The 15,182-nt window shown below is 35.9% G+C and overlaps 4 protein-coding genes across 4 annotated transcripts; 2 read left to right on the forward strand and 2 right to left on the reverse strand.

Annotated features, from left to right (window-relative positions):
* LOC141692125 (uncharacterized) lies at positions 1-1,742 on the forward strand. Its single transcript, XM_074496862.1, has 2 exons — positions 1-386; positions 497-1,742. The coding sequence occupies exons 1-2, from the start codon at positions 1-3 to the stop codon at positions 1,740-1,742; spliced, it is 1,632 nt and encodes a 543-aa protein (XP_074352963.1).
* Positions 1,743-6,191: 4,449 nt separating this feature from the next.
* LOC141693753 (SKP1-like protein 20) lies at positions 6,192-7,294 on the forward strand. Its single transcript, XM_074498915.1, has 2 exons — positions 6,192-6,539; positions 6,953-7,294. Exons 1-2 carry the CDS (start codon positions 6,243-6,245, stop codon positions 7,088-7,090), a joined length of 435 nt encoding a protein of 144 aa, XP_074355016.1. The 5' UTR covers positions 6,192-6,242; the 3' UTR covers positions 7,091-7,294.
* Positions 7,295-9,907: 2,613 nt separating this feature from the next.
* On the reverse strand, positions 9,908-11,433 carry LOC141692126 (uncharacterized). Its single transcript, XM_074496863.1, has 3 exons — positions 11,368-11,433; positions 10,986-11,147; positions 9,908-10,803 (listed from the first exon to the last, which is right to left on the reverse strand). Exons 1-3 carry the CDS (start codon positions 11,431-11,433, stop codon positions 9,973-9,975), a joined length of 1,059 nt encoding a protein of 352 aa, XP_074352964.1. The 3' UTR covers positions 9,908-9,972.
* Positions 11,434-12,201: 768 nt separating this feature from the next.
* On the reverse strand, positions 12,202-14,460 carry LOC141693447 (uncharacterized). The gene is made up of 9 exons (XM_074498547.1): positions 14,274-14,460; positions 14,065-14,179; positions 13,885-13,973; positions 13,681-13,797; positions 13,411-13,593; positions 13,152-13,309; positions 12,984-13,065; positions 12,539-12,670; positions 12,202-12,398 (listed from the first exon to the last, which is right to left on the reverse strand). Exons 1-9 carry the CDS (start codon positions 14,406-14,408, stop codon positions 12,246-12,248), a joined length of 1,164 nt encoding a protein of 387 aa, XP_074354648.1. The 5' UTR covers positions 14,409-14,460; the 3' UTR covers positions 12,202-12,245.
* Between the last annotated feature and the right edge of the window lie 722 nt (positions 14,461-15,182).

Consider the following 15,182-nt stretch of genomic DNA (forward strand, 5'->3'; position numbering starts at 1 on the left):
ATGATTTCTTGGATCAGGGCGTGCATCTGCACCCCACGGTTTTCAGTCAAGATAAATGGGATAGTGCATGGTTATTTCAAAGGTTCTGTGGGCGTTCGCCAGGGTGACCCTGTGTCACCTTACATTTTCTCCCTTTGTATGAATATTTTATCCAGCCTGCTTGCTAAGGTCCCTATGCACTACAAATTTCATTGGAGGTGCAAGGAGATGGGTATTACGCATCTCTTTTTTGCGGATGATGTTTTATTCTTTGCTAATGGATCAAGGGACTCTCTGTTGCACATTATGCGCAATCTGGCCATTTTTTCGGACTGGAGTGGTTTGAAACCTAGTATCCACAAAAGCACCTCCTTCCTTAGTAATTGTGCCCCGAATTTTTGCCAATGGTTTGGTGAAAATTTTTCTATTCCTAGCGGAGATCTTCCTGTCAAATCTTGGGGGTGCCACTTATCTCATCTCAACTAAGTATTAACGATTGTATTCCTCTTATTGACAGGATTACTGGTAAACTTAATTCCTGGGCCAATTTACTTCTTTCGTTGGTAGGAAGAGCCATGCTTATAAAGTCCATTATCCATGCAGTTCAATCTTTTTGGAGTAATCATTTCTTATTGCCTACGGCTGTGCACTACAACATCCAATCTCTCTTGACAAAGTTCTTGTGGAAAGGAAATATTTATCATAAAGGTGGTGCAAAGGTGGCTTGGAATTCGGTTTGTTTGCCCAAAGCTGAAAGGGGCCTTGGGTTCAAAGATATGGTTCAGTGGAATCAAGCTCAAATAATCCATCACCTCATTAGAGTGGTCATAAAATCTAGGACCCTTTGGGCAACATGGGTTAACAAAATTGTTCTAAAGAATAAGCACTTCTGGATTTTAGAAATCCCCACGGATTGCTCTTGGATATGGAAAAAGGTTTTGAGACTGCGATACAAAGCTTTACAGTTCATATCTTATCACATTGTGGAAGGGGACTCAATTTCTCTGTGGTTTGAACCTTGGTGGCACAACTGTTGTTTAGCAAAATCAAATTCCTCTCCAATCATTAGCCAGTGCATGCTCACAGCCAATGCTACGGTGGCTTCAATCATTTCTTCTGGCACTTGGTGTTTACCTAACATTAACCCTAGAACGCATCACAGGGATCCTGTTCTTGACACCTGGATGGAGGGACGTCATTTTCCTCAAATTTCCTCTCGAGGAAGGGACCACATTTTATGGGATGGTTTTGACTGTGCAAAAATCAAAACCTGGCATATCTGGAACTCCATTCGCAACCATGGAGTCACCCCTGTTTGGCATAAAGCAGTGTGGAATAAAATTTGCATCCAGAGATACACTCACCATCAATGGTTAACTTGTTGGGGCCGTTTGAGTACTCTAAGCAGACTGAACAGATTTGGCATAATTACTACCCAGCAATGCTACTTATGCATTCTCGGAAGGGAAACCACTACACATCTGTTCATGCATTGTTCCTACAGCAGATGGGTGCTAAACCGATTATTCTCAACCCTTGATATCTCAGTCAGTTGTGACACTTGGGTGAACTTTTTGGTAAGCCTCACTGCTATGGAAGACCAGGAGCGAGGAACCTTGGCTCTGTGTTTTGCCCAGGTCTATTGCTACCACATTTGGAGAGAAAGAAATGCCCGCGCACATGGGAAAGGTGTCTTTGGCCCATACAAGCTTCTTAAAGGCATTATTGTTGATATTAAAGCAAGACTTATTTCTTCTAAATAATACCAGTCCATTGTTTGTGTTAGGCCAGACTTGGATACTTCTGTTTTTCTCAGTTTGTAGTAGCTTAGTGTTTTTCCTCTATTTGCTTTCTATCTCCAATTTTCTTTTAGATTGGTTATAGACAGTCCTGTCTATGGCGTGTCATAGATCTTAGGGTGTTCCAACCCTCTTGTTTATTCTGTTTCTCTATCTATAAAATCAATTTAACAAAAAAAAATAGTTGGTTAAGCACAAGGAAGAGCACTCCATGAACAAATTCATGGAGAATACTATATACATGTATCATGGGCAAGTAAAAGATGTTGGCATCCTCTCCCCAACGAAATAGCAATGGAAACATCAGCAAGAAAATAAGAAGCAAGATCACTCTCACAGTTATTAAATGAAAGCCAAGATATATTTAACTATGAAAGCTATAGACACTTGAGCATCTGTTAGTTGTTTCTTCTTAAAATAAATAATGTGAGCTTGGATAATAATATATTACAATATATGTCCTTCGATTGATCATACCTGAAGTTGGTCATCCCTTCCCCATCTCGCAATATTGTCGATTACTTTAAGTGCAGCACTGGCAACCTCAGCATTAGGGAAAACCAACTAACTAATGAAGTGAAGATTACCCGAAGTGCAGTAGAGTGATCATGCATAAGATCCACAAGGTATTGAATTGTCTCGTTTATAAGCACAACATCGCATTTATCAAGCCTTGAAACAACCAGGATGTAAGTAGCTGTAAACTGGTTTAAAACGTGCCCGTTCAGTGTCTTTACAATAAACTATAATACTAATTATAAATTCCGAATGTTTAGTGACATCAATCAAACCTTGATGGATTTTTTGTTGCTCTCGCGAAGGACTTTAACAATGCACTCAAGAACAACAGGGTTGAGGGCAACTTCAACAACTCTTGGTTCTGTTTGTGAAAATAAGCTTCAGTACACAATATATATGTCAATGAAATTCATTAAAAGGGGACATTGATGAATAACCAAATCGATTACCATAAAGAACAATATTTTAATTTCTTTAATGGCACTTGACATCTGCGACAAGTTGAAGTTCATAGGGTCGCTGAACTTCATAAAATCTTTAACATAAGGTTCAAGAATTGGATCCTGAAACGGAATTGTCAACAAATATAATTAGATACTTAATATAAGTGAATAACAAAATCACAAACAACATATGTTATAAAAATTACCTTTCTTTGGAGATTGAATGCAAGCCTCTTCTTGACAAAAGAATTATACTGGCCAAACCTGGTTCCAGGTGGCGGTGTCAAACGATCTTTTTTGCGATTTACAAATTGCAGAAACATATCATCAGGCTTTAACATGTGTTCAGTTCCGAATAGTAAACCCTAAACAAAATATTTAACTGATCAGATACTAATAATTAAGCAGGAAATAGAAATTATATACAGGACTCTTAACCATAGACATAGAAATCAGGTTCATGCATACGATGATGAAATATTTTACGTACCTTGCCTTGATGTATTATAAGGCGCTTTGAGTTAAACAAAATATTATTAGCATCCCTAATCTTAGTTTCATATGAGTTGTACTCATGGATCAGTACTGTTTGAATCATCTTCTATTAATTTCTCAAACCCTAACTTCAGACAAGTTCGATTGATGGTTTGTTGGATTCCCCAATGCTCGAGCCACCGATCTTTTGCCTATATTAGCTATGCGCTACCGAGATTCCACTCGGAATGAAGCCGGCTCATCCTCATCCACTCCTAGACAACGTGTAGCCATCCCCGACAATGTCTATCTTGCCATCGTGAGAAACGTGCTTACAGAGATTCGTGCTAATCCAAGTCGGTTTGCTCGCCAACTATCCGATGAGGAGATAGCCACATTTGCTCTTATGGCTCTCGAGGCCTCGGATCCATCCTGCGATCCAAGTCAAAGATTGCAATGGAATAACCTAATTGGTGGTGAGATTGTACACATTGTTGGGAGTTTGGTTGAAGACATCGTCCAGAAAACCGAAGCTCGTATTGCTGAGGTATAAACTAATTTATGTTGTTTAATCATCTGTTCTCATTTGCACATAAATTGTTTCTTCTTTATAATTAGTTTATAATTGTGCATATAGGAAAACAATCGGCGTGCTTTGGAAGATGACAAGGATTATACATCCTAGGACGAGGTGACGGATGATGAAGACGTTGATGATGTCGGTGGGGATGGTGGGCAAGAAGATGAAGACGGTGAATCGTATGAAGTTTCTTTGTCGGATAGTTAAATTTATCATTAATAGGATTATTATAATTTAAAAGTTTGTCGTTTATGGGATGATGCTATGTTTGTAGTGTGATACTTTTTTGTGTTGGTTTTAAGGCTACTTTGCGGTTTGATGCTCTAGTTATCGGAGTTAGTATTTTATTTGAATGGATTGAATGGATATATTATGGTTTTGACATTATATAGTAGTGTTTTATCGGAGTTAGTATTTTGTTTCATTTGATGTATTGATTGTGTGTTGAATTGTATTATACTGGTGTTCTATTGATTTGGATGTGTTGAATTGGTGTTCTGTTGATTTGGATTGATTTAAATTGGTTTGGTATGGGACTGCAGCAAACGTGCAATTTTTTTTAAAATTTAGCCTCAAAACCGATCGTAAAAAGACATAACCGACCATTTTTTACCATTACAATTCCCAGAAAACCGATCGTTTAACCACATAACCGACCATCTTCTTCATAAAATCAACCATCTTTTTGAAAGGGTGGTCGATTATATGGTGGTCGGTTATGTGTAGTTAAGTTAGCTTCTGAAATAAAACCGACCATTATGCACATTTTGACCACGGTCGTTATGAGTTTCAGTCAACCTTTTTTATAATTACAATTCCCAGAAAACCGACTGTTTAACAACATAACCGACCATCTTCAAGACAGGGTGGTCGGTTATTCGGTGGTCGGTTATGTGTAGTTAAGTTAGCTTTTGAAATAAAACCGACCATTTTGCACTTTTTGACCACGGTCGGTTATGAGTTTCAGTCAACATTTAAAAAGTAGACATAACTGACCACAGGTGGTCGGTTTTGCGTTGATGACATGGCAACACGTGTGCACACGGGGTGACACGTGTACAAAGTGACCCCACATATTGGTTCAGGGCAAAGACACATAACCAACTACCAAGCTGGTCGGTTATGATGGTTAAACCCGACCATATATCATAACCGACCAGGCTTAAACTGACCACTATACTTCGGCGGTTTTAAGGCTTGAACCGACCATTTTTGCTTAAAATCTTCCATTAATGTCAGTCGGTTTTGTCCTGTTTTCCTGTAGTGCATTAATTATTTGTCCGTTACGCAAGAAAGGCGGACGAACGTTGGAGGAGAATAATGGGGAGCAATTACCCTTTTGTAGATATTTAAACGTTTGGTCGAGGAATTGGGCCTTTGATCTTTTGACTCTATGAGCCTTCGGCCCAATAGCCTTATTCCGTCCATTGGACCTTCGGTCGTTGGACCTGAACTTGGCCTACAACTAAGATGTCCATTTCTTTCGTCCGGTCCATCGGCCGGTCCATACACATTATCCTTGGCCCATTTTGGGATGAAAACCTTGTTTTCACTTTGAGGTGAAGCCCAACCGTTTCCATCTGGGCCGTTGATTTTAAAACGCCCAAGAACGGTTTTGGAACCTAAAAATTTGGGTTTTTGGCGCCTATATATATAACCTGTTGTCATTTTTTTGTTTTTACTTTCTCATCCAAGTACCAGCAACAAAAACACTCTCAAGTTTCCTTTTGATTTCCAGCGTTTTATCCCACCTTTCCAGACCATCCCATTTCATTCGAAGAACATCTTGAAATCAATAAGTGACAATTCTTTCCTTTAGAATGTGCATATTTATTTGCATGTGTGTTCTTGTTTTTGGGTTTTTTGCATGTTTTTCCCTTTGGGTTACTTTGTGGGTTGCGAATGGGAAGTTTTTAGGAGTAGTGCACCATTAGTTATTTTTTTAGGTTTGTTGTCTTTGGGTTATGTCTATGTGTCTTTGTTTTTTAACCAAAAAATTACTTAAAAGCACTAAGTAATGTGGACGTAATTCAGTCACTTTCTTAGAATAATTGAATAATAATTTATGGCGCCATAACATAAAAATTAGAAAGAAAATAGATTTATAAATATGATAAATTATAAGATTTTAATATTTGAAAATTGCATCATAAATAGTTTATAAATCTTAATTTGAATAGGAATATTTGGAATTATTTACAAATAACTAAATTTTGAGAATCTGGGTTATTCAATTTCCATTAGAGTTTAATATTTAAAAATCGCATAAATAAATAGTTTATAAATCTAATATTAAATAAGAATATTTAGAATTATTTACAAATAAATAAATTTTAGGATCTGGGTTATTCTATTTCCAATTGGAATTTACAAGGGCTCCATATCAGCGGTCGGCTCTATCTCTATATAATTATTATACGAGTTTTATATAAGAATTGATTAGAAACCATGTCTTCATCTGGTGAGAGAATGATAGCACTCAAGAGTTGCGAAGGCGATGTTGTGTATATAAAGGAAACAGGAGCTGTACAGTCTTTGTTTATACGACGAGAGATGAAGTTTATTAAGGCTGATCCTGCGTACCCTCCTATTGATCTTGACATGATCAACACAGCGACCTTGAATAAGGTTATAGATTACTGTAATCATCATGCTGAATTTGCTAATGATAAGGCTGCTCTCGACTCTTTTGATGCTCAGTTTGTCGAGTTTGATGGGAACACGAGTTTGTTTCAGCTCATTCATGTTCGTTTCTTTGCACCCTTATTATAAGTTCTCTTTTAATTTTGAATCATTAATTATGTTTGTACTATAATTGCGGGATGATTCATGATTGAATATTCTATCTACATAAGTTAATCTACATTGATTTTCAAGCTTATAGGCCCAACTCAGCTGAATCATGTGTTAGGGTTTCATGGAGATCACTGTACTGTAGGAAAAGAATGCAATACTTTCTTCTCAATCCCTGTCTGTGTTATTACATGAACTTAATGGGTATCTGAATTGATGTTCTTAAGCTCCCCAATGTGCTGGACTATTCATGATCTGTTTTATACATTTAATGATTACTTCTTGAAAGTATATATATATTGAACCTTAGTATTATTACATCTTGTGCAAACTGTACTTATACATTTTTTTTCTTGTAATTTCAGGCAGCACACTACCTTAAAATATATTCTCTGATGGATTTGACATGCCGGACATTGTCACAGAATATCAAGGGAAAGAGCATTGCAAAGTTAAGGAGACTGTCAGAAAACTCGAGTGATAATGGAGAGTGCCTTATTTGAATGATATATAGTCGTGGTGAAGATTTTCCCCTCGTATTTTTAATTATTGATGGTTTTACCCTCGTATTTGAGAGCCATCTTCTATGACCACTGCATAACCTCAAGATTCTTCTCTGTATCAGCAAAACTGAAAATAAATTACAATGAACTCCTCACTAAATGTTGGTTTGCTCGATGAATAATCATAAAACTTTCAATTTTGAACTCATTGTCATACCTATGTCACTGGTCCAATTTTAGCTCTGCACACTGTAAAATGATTTGTACAATAGCCTTTTAGACAGATGGATTACATTACAGTATCCACCCTTTGGAATGTATCTTTATAGTACTAACATCCTACTACTAGCAGATTTCCCGTTCCTCGAGGCAGATGGATTACATTACCGGTCCCCATGCCTTCTGTAGTCAACATCTGTGTGAGCCTTATGATTATGAATCACAAATTTAATGGAGATGCGCCTAAACTGCTGGTTGTCACTGTGTATATATATCTACAAACTTCCACATATAAATGTGGATAGTACCGTACAATGTGAAGCCTCTGCATTTTCTCTGTCAGCATAATGTCGTGGACTCGTAGTTCATTTTATTGAGAGCCTCCAGGTATTCTTGAATGCTGCAGGATCAGAACAAAAAAGGGACTTACTACCTCATATTTTAATGATTAAGGTCCTGTATTTTACAATATCAGTTCAACATGTGTGGGCTAGCAAAATTGGGACAATAAGATGGTTACATGAAATCATCAAAATCAATTTGTTTTGCCTTTGTGGCTGAGAAATGCAATATGTTTGCTAGCAAAGCCTTTTAGAGAGGCGTTGTATGACAACCCAGGTCAAATCCCGAGCCTTTTTCGAAACCGGGTCAAGTCCCGATTCCGAGTCCGAAATAAGCCGAAACCTTCTGTCCCGTGTGCAGCCAACTTGGGTAAACAATAAGCCCCCACAGGCCCCATAAAAACATGATTTGTTGCCTTTCACTTCCATTATCTATAACACCAAGATGGCCTATATGAATACTCTACCCTAAGAACTACCTCTATTGGCTCTAAAACATCAAAGGTTTACCTTCAATCATATACGCATCTTCTTCCAATACATCAAGCAAATCCGACTCAGAGTTAAATTTAAAAAAGAAAAATCCGTCATCATTCATATCACCTCAGAGAGACCCCGATTTTTTTTATTTGCGATTATCATGATATTCCATAGTATGAAAGGCATGCAACTCTGTCTCAAAAAAATACCCAACTAAACAATTTTTCCATGCTTTTCTACCTTGTAAATCAACACTAAGAGGAGGTTTAATATGAATTTTACCTTCATTCACCTCAGGGGTATGGAAATCAAACTTCATTCGCTGAGGCAGAAGTTTTTGGTTTAGCAATTTCTGACCATTTCTTCCTTTGATTTCCATTATCTTCATGACTACTACAATTCCTTCAAATTTAATCCTGTCCACTGCAACCAGTCCCGAAACTGATATCTTTTTAAGAGCAATGTTTGCCCCAAAATTCTTCAATCTGTCCTTCATGAAGATCTGAGATTTTTGACCATTATTGTTTGATTTATTTCTATCAACACGATTATTAGGATTAGGCGAAGGCATTACAGATGTAAAATACACTTGATATTTCTTCCGTCAAATAGGTAAAATTGAATTAACCAAAATTTCCCTAATTTTGTTTGATGAGAATGCAGAAACAAAAGGGAAAGAGATTAATATGTTAGCATTTTGCGGAATCAATAGAGTATTGATAATTTATCCATTTTTATCTTAGCTTCCGCTACGTGAAGACTTTATGCAGCCACAAAAGAGAATATAAGAGAGAAACTACATGATGATCAGAGCACACATGAGCTGGGGACTGGCTTTTTGGGTGCTGCTGTGGTATAACATATACTAAATCAACACAAAAACTAAACCAACACAACAGAGACTATGAATAACACAACAGAAAAGATGAATTAAAGCTAGCAAGATGCTCGAGAAAGGTTAACAATAATAGCCACAAAGGGCCTGATTCCCTGATCCTTCAATGAATATATGCAGCACTAAAAGGATCTCATGCATTGCATCAAATCTTGGAACAACTCCTGTGGCATCATTGCATGTTTCGAGAAAAACAATACATTGAAAGAGTTACTCCTAATAAACTAACATATCGAACTAAAACCAAGATTCCCAAATAAAATATCAGTTGATCCCAATGATGCCAACCTAGGAAGTCAAGTAGCCTTTAACCATCATTCCAACCTAAGCACTCGAGTATCTTGCTAAAAAGTTGAACCTCCAGAATGTTACTAAGCTAATGCAATATGGCAAACATGTATCGTGCTTAGTTAACTAAACTACAAATCCAGTTTTTGAAGAGAACATGGTTCAATCTGCACTCACCATGTCTCTTCACTGAAATATTTTGCAAAGCACAATTGCGTTAATTAGACAGTATCAAATCTTCACTTTTTGCCATTAAACATTATCTTTTCGCTATTAGATGAATCAACACATATCGGGAATCCGTAAATAATTCTCCAGTACTCTACAGATAATATACTGAAAAAGGTTCTCCAAAACTCTAGGTAACACCACACACAAATAGAGCAAGCTCAAAAACCCCTAAAGATTTGATAACCTACCAGAAAAATTACAACAAATTAAGAACTGATTCGATACACCAAAGATACATATAACTCTGACACCCGAATACAGTTTAACCAATAAAGATGTAATCTTTATACAAAAACATACATAAATTAAACAAACATATAGAGAATTTAATAGAATATACAAACATAATCAGTGCAACGCAGTTTCATTATCAAGTCAGAGCAAAATAAAACACATACAAATTAATATTCGTCCGAGGATAAGTTGCTTCAAAAGAGGGTATCACTATTATCAGAATTATATTCTTCTTCCAGCACTGGGAATTCATTGCAATTCCAAGTGACTTTTACGAGAAAACAATCAGCAACCACCTGAGAATCGGTTCCATCTAGAAAAGCATCAAAGCACGCAGTGCCTTGATAATCTTTATCATCACATGAGAGAGAAATGTCCACATACATCACGGAACCTAATGGCACACCTACTCGGGATTTGGACAATGGAATCACTCCAACATATTCCTTTTCTGCGTGGGATTTCAATAATGAAATTGCTCCAGTGTGTTCCCTTTTTGTGCTGCACACTTCTATACAATCACTAGGCTTTTGAAGAAAAAGTATACTTGTATGAGAAAAATCTTCAAAGTGGCTGTTCCTAGAAGCAATGACTCCGTAGATGGTGGTGGAAGCAGACATGTTAAACAGCTGAACCTCGAGAGTGGCTATTGTGGCGTTGTTGAAATACCCAAAAAACACATCAATCTCTCCATTGGAATTTACTGATTTGATGTTCTCTTCAATTACATCATCCCCGTACCTGAAATTTTCAGGGCTAACCTCTATGCAACCCTCGTAGGCACCAAAAAGATCATCAAACTCCAATTTCAGTTCAGAACGGATTGGTCCCATACCCACGATAGGAATATAATCCATAAATTCAATTGACGGCTTATCCACGTCTATATTTTGTTCATCGTACAAGTCAAACATAATGTCATCAACAATCATCGTGATAGTACCAAGTTGCTTCTCAGGTATTACAACATCATGGCTTGCGTATGTCATATAAAACAAGTCTATAAGAGGGATCCCTTCACATCCCTTCAGACACAATGATTATCAACATGTGAGATGTACATACATCAATCTAAAATAAAAAATTGAATTTGAAAACGGGAAATCGTGTGTAGGCTTATGAGGATCATATTAGTTCTTCAACAGACAACAATACATGTTCAAAGAGTAGAATAATAGAACAACCTACGAAGAATAGAATGTATTACCGTGGAGTGCATCATGACAATGGTAGTATCCTCAGTGATATTTTTCTCAGCAAACGTTTTTTCATCCTCGAGTATGTTTCCATGATAAATAAGCTTCTGTTCAGAGGCAGGGTAAATATCTGCATGTTTTATGCCCTCTAAAATTTTCTTCGCATCAGCAACCTGTACAAACATATAATTAGATAACCAATATATTCGATAAAATAAGTAGAAACAAAATTAGATTTTAATTCGTAATCAAAACATAGCATCTTAAAACTTATTCACATCACGGCATATATAGAAATTGATCAGCACAAAAGTGGTTAGGTTAATAGGTTATCAATTCATAAACATATAAAGTTTGTTTTTGTGTTTCTGAGATTAAGGGATAGATTGATACTTTATCCTCTGGTTTGACTTGAATATCAAACTTAATGTTCTTCACACTTTTGATGGACAATCTCATCGTGCGACTTCTCAACAGCAACCTCTTCTGCAATATGTTTTCTTTTTCTTTATATATAGGGTTTTTCAAACATGGCTGAGCATGGGGTTTTTCCAACATTGCTGGGTCTGGGTTTTTCAAGATTAATACATATTGGGAGAGTTGGTCATAGTGGGCTGGGAGTAGTTTAGCCCAATATGTATTAATAGAAAGTTTTAAGACCATTGATAGAGTGCACAGACATATTGTAAGAATTACACTATAATTTACCTTTTCTTGACATAGAGAAAGAGTGCTTGGAAAAGTGGAGATACAGTACTCATGGAAATAGCATGAACAAGTGTTTAATATCTTTGCATGTTTGATCATGTTGCATATTTCTCTTAGTTTTTTGTGTGCTACAGAAATCACCAAGTGTGTATATTATATAATGCATGCTCTTCCTTTCTTTCAGTAGAAAACAAGATTTTTAATTTATGATATGCCAAAGTTGCGCATCAGCATAAGACAATTTCTTTGAAGAGAAAAATTGAAAAACTAAAGCACAGACCTATCCAAGAAACCGATAAAACCAAGCAAAATTTCCAAAAAACAGAAAACCAAAGAGCAAAAAGATACATCTGTATAGTTGTGAACAAAGTTAAATTTTATTGAAAGAAAATCCAACCAAGGTACATTAAAAATTTCATTTCCCAAAACATAACAAACCAGTAATTATACGAGAGACCCGAAATCACAGAAAAATTGAAAATTGATATCAGAATAAAACCGTTATAACACTGGGGGAATATCTACACTACGACTTCAATACCGTGATCTTTATAAAACCATTTTTAGATTCCAACACCATGAACTTTAATCTGTTCAATTTCATCATCGAGCCTGATGCAATTGAAAATTGCACACGCTGCCTCCAACTTCACATCAAACTCAGCCCCTTCAAGGAGGCTGCAGAGATTATCAATCAAGTCGGCTTCCTCCAGAGCCTGTAAATATTAGTACAAGATTAGGTAGGTGCAACTGATTAAACATGGTAAAATTGGCATTAATTTATATATGACATTAGGATAATTCAGAAAGGATGACTTGTAACTTAATACAAAAATGCAATAAAACAGAAACCAACATTTTTGAATCTTCCATCTTGAGCAGTTGCTATCTCTGAAATTATCCGACAAACTTCCTTAAGAAACTCCTCTGGTTTACATGTCATGGTCTTCCCGAGATATAGAAGAAAATTACGGTCTTTAGCCAAAATCTGAAAAATAAATAGTTGGTTAAGCACAAGGAAGAGCACTCCATGAACAAACATGTTTCATGGAGAATACTGTAAACATGTATCATGGGCAAGTAAAAGATGTTGGCATCCTCTCCCCAACGAAATAGCAATGGAAACATCAGCAAGAAAATAAGAAGCAAGATCACTCTCTCAGTTATTAAATGAAAGCCAAGATATATTTAACTATGAAAGCTATAGACACTTCAGCATCTGTTAGTTGTTTCTTCTTAAAATAAATAATGTGAGCTTGGATAATAATATATTACAATATATGTCCTTCGATTGATCATACCTGAAGTTGGTCATCCCTTCCCCATCTCGCAATATTGCCGATTACTTTAAGTGCAGAACTGGCAACCTCAGCATCAGTGTGACTGAAACACCGATAAACATTAATATTACTAATTAAAAAATACAAGGACAGAATGGCAACAAAGAAAAGTAGCCAAAATTCACTTACTAGATTAATGCTATTTGCCTTTTAAAAGCTTGTTCTTCAAGTTCCACGTGCTTTTTAAAACTAAGGTACTGAAGTGCGTCACATGCCCTCACTAAATGGTTATGATGATAGTATTCAACCTGAATTATCTTGTCTAAAATGGTAAGAGCCACCCGTTCCTGCAAACAATTAATTTTTTTAAATGCACTGTGCTAGTTACAAATGACTCTCAATGGTCTTGGGAAAAAAAGCTAAGAAAGTGAAAGGGGTGATAACCTACCTCCTCAGGAGAAAGCTTGACTTGGCAAACAACTACCATAAGATTTCCCACGCAATTCAATGTCTCAAAGTCCTCATTGCAATTTGTAACAACATTGAGCGCAATATTTATAGCATTTTTTTGAACGATGACACTCGCATGACCGGGGTATACACGTGCTAAACTTATCAATGTGTACATAGCCTACACATTTAGATAATATCTCTAGTTACGGTGCATTCACAGTGACCAAAATAAGGAAAACCAACTAACTAATGAAGTGAAGATTACCCGAAGTGCAGTAGAGTGATCATGCATAAGATCCACAAGGTATTGAATTGTCTCGTTTATAAGCACAAAATCGCATTTATCAAGCCTTGAAACAGCCAGGATGTAAGTAGCTGTAAACTGGTTTAAAACGTGCCCGTTCAGTGTCTTTACAATAAACTATAATACTAATTAAAAATTCAGAATGTTTAGTGACATCAATCAAACCTTGATGGATTTTTTGTTGCTCTCGCGAAGGATTTTAACAATGCGCTCAAGAACAACAGGGTTGAGGGCAACTTCAGCAACTCTTGGTTCTGTTTGTGAAAATAAGCTCAGTACACAATATATATATATGTCAATGAAATTCAATAAAAGGGGGCAGTGAAAAATAACCAGATAGATTACCATAAAGAACGATATTTTTAATTTCTTTAATGGCACTTGACATCTGCGACAAGTTGAAGTTCATAGGGTCGCTGAACTTCATAAAATCTTTAACATAAGGTTCAAGAATTGGAATCTGAAACGAAATTCATTGTCAACAAATATAATTATTAGATACTTAATATAAGTGAATAACAAAATCACAAACAACATATATTATAAAAAATTGCCTTTCTTTGGAGATTGAATGCAAGCCTCTTCTTGACAAAAGAATTGTACTGGCCAAACCTGGTTCCAGGTGGCGGTGTCAAACGATCTTTTTTGCGATTTACAAATTGCAGAAACATATCATCAGGCTTTAACATGTGTTCAGTTCCAAATAGTAAACCCTAACCAAAATATTTAACTGATCAGATACTAATAATTAAGCAGGAAATACAATATTATTCGCATCCCTAATCTTAGTTTCATATGGGTTGTACTCATGGATCGGTACTGTTTGAATTATCTTCTATTAATTTCTCAAACCCTAACTTCAGACAAGTTCGATTGATGGTTTGTCGGGAACGCATGTGTATATAATATATAGAGTCTGTAAAAGCTAGACATCATTGTACCACATATTTCTAGTTCCTTTTACACTATTTTACACGTGTTTTGTTCATATTTTATTAATATCTATAAATATTTTAATATTTTTAAAATTTAAATTGAGAATTGGTGAACCCTAAATAGTAAAAATAAATAATAATTACACTTCAGTTCCTAGGGTTTAAGCCCTGACCCTAAATCCTAGATTAAATTAAGGTTTAGGCTCTAAGTCTTTAGGCTCTAAATCCTAAATCGGTATACGTTTTATTAATTTATTGTTTAATATTTCTAAAACCTAAAAAGGGATTGGTGAATCCTAAAATGTTAAAAATTGTTAAATTAGGGCCCACTTTTTAATATTTTAGGGTGTACCAATTCTCAATTTGGGTTTTTAAAAATATTAAAACATTTATATATCTTTTCAATATATAATAGAAGAACAAAGTGATAATATTTTTGAGACTAAAAAGTCACATTAAAAAGACTAAATTATCCATGTTTTTAATATTTATATAAAAGAAGTGGTCTGTGGAATCAAACTCGAGATA

Source organism: Apium graveolens, chromosome 10 (genome assembly GCF_009905375.1).
Source record: "Apium graveolens cultivar Ventura chromosome 10, ASM990537v1, whole genome shotgun sequence".
NCBI classification, from domain to species: Eukaryota; Viridiplantae; Streptophyta; class Magnoliopsida; order Apiales; family Apiaceae; genus Apium; species Apium graveolens.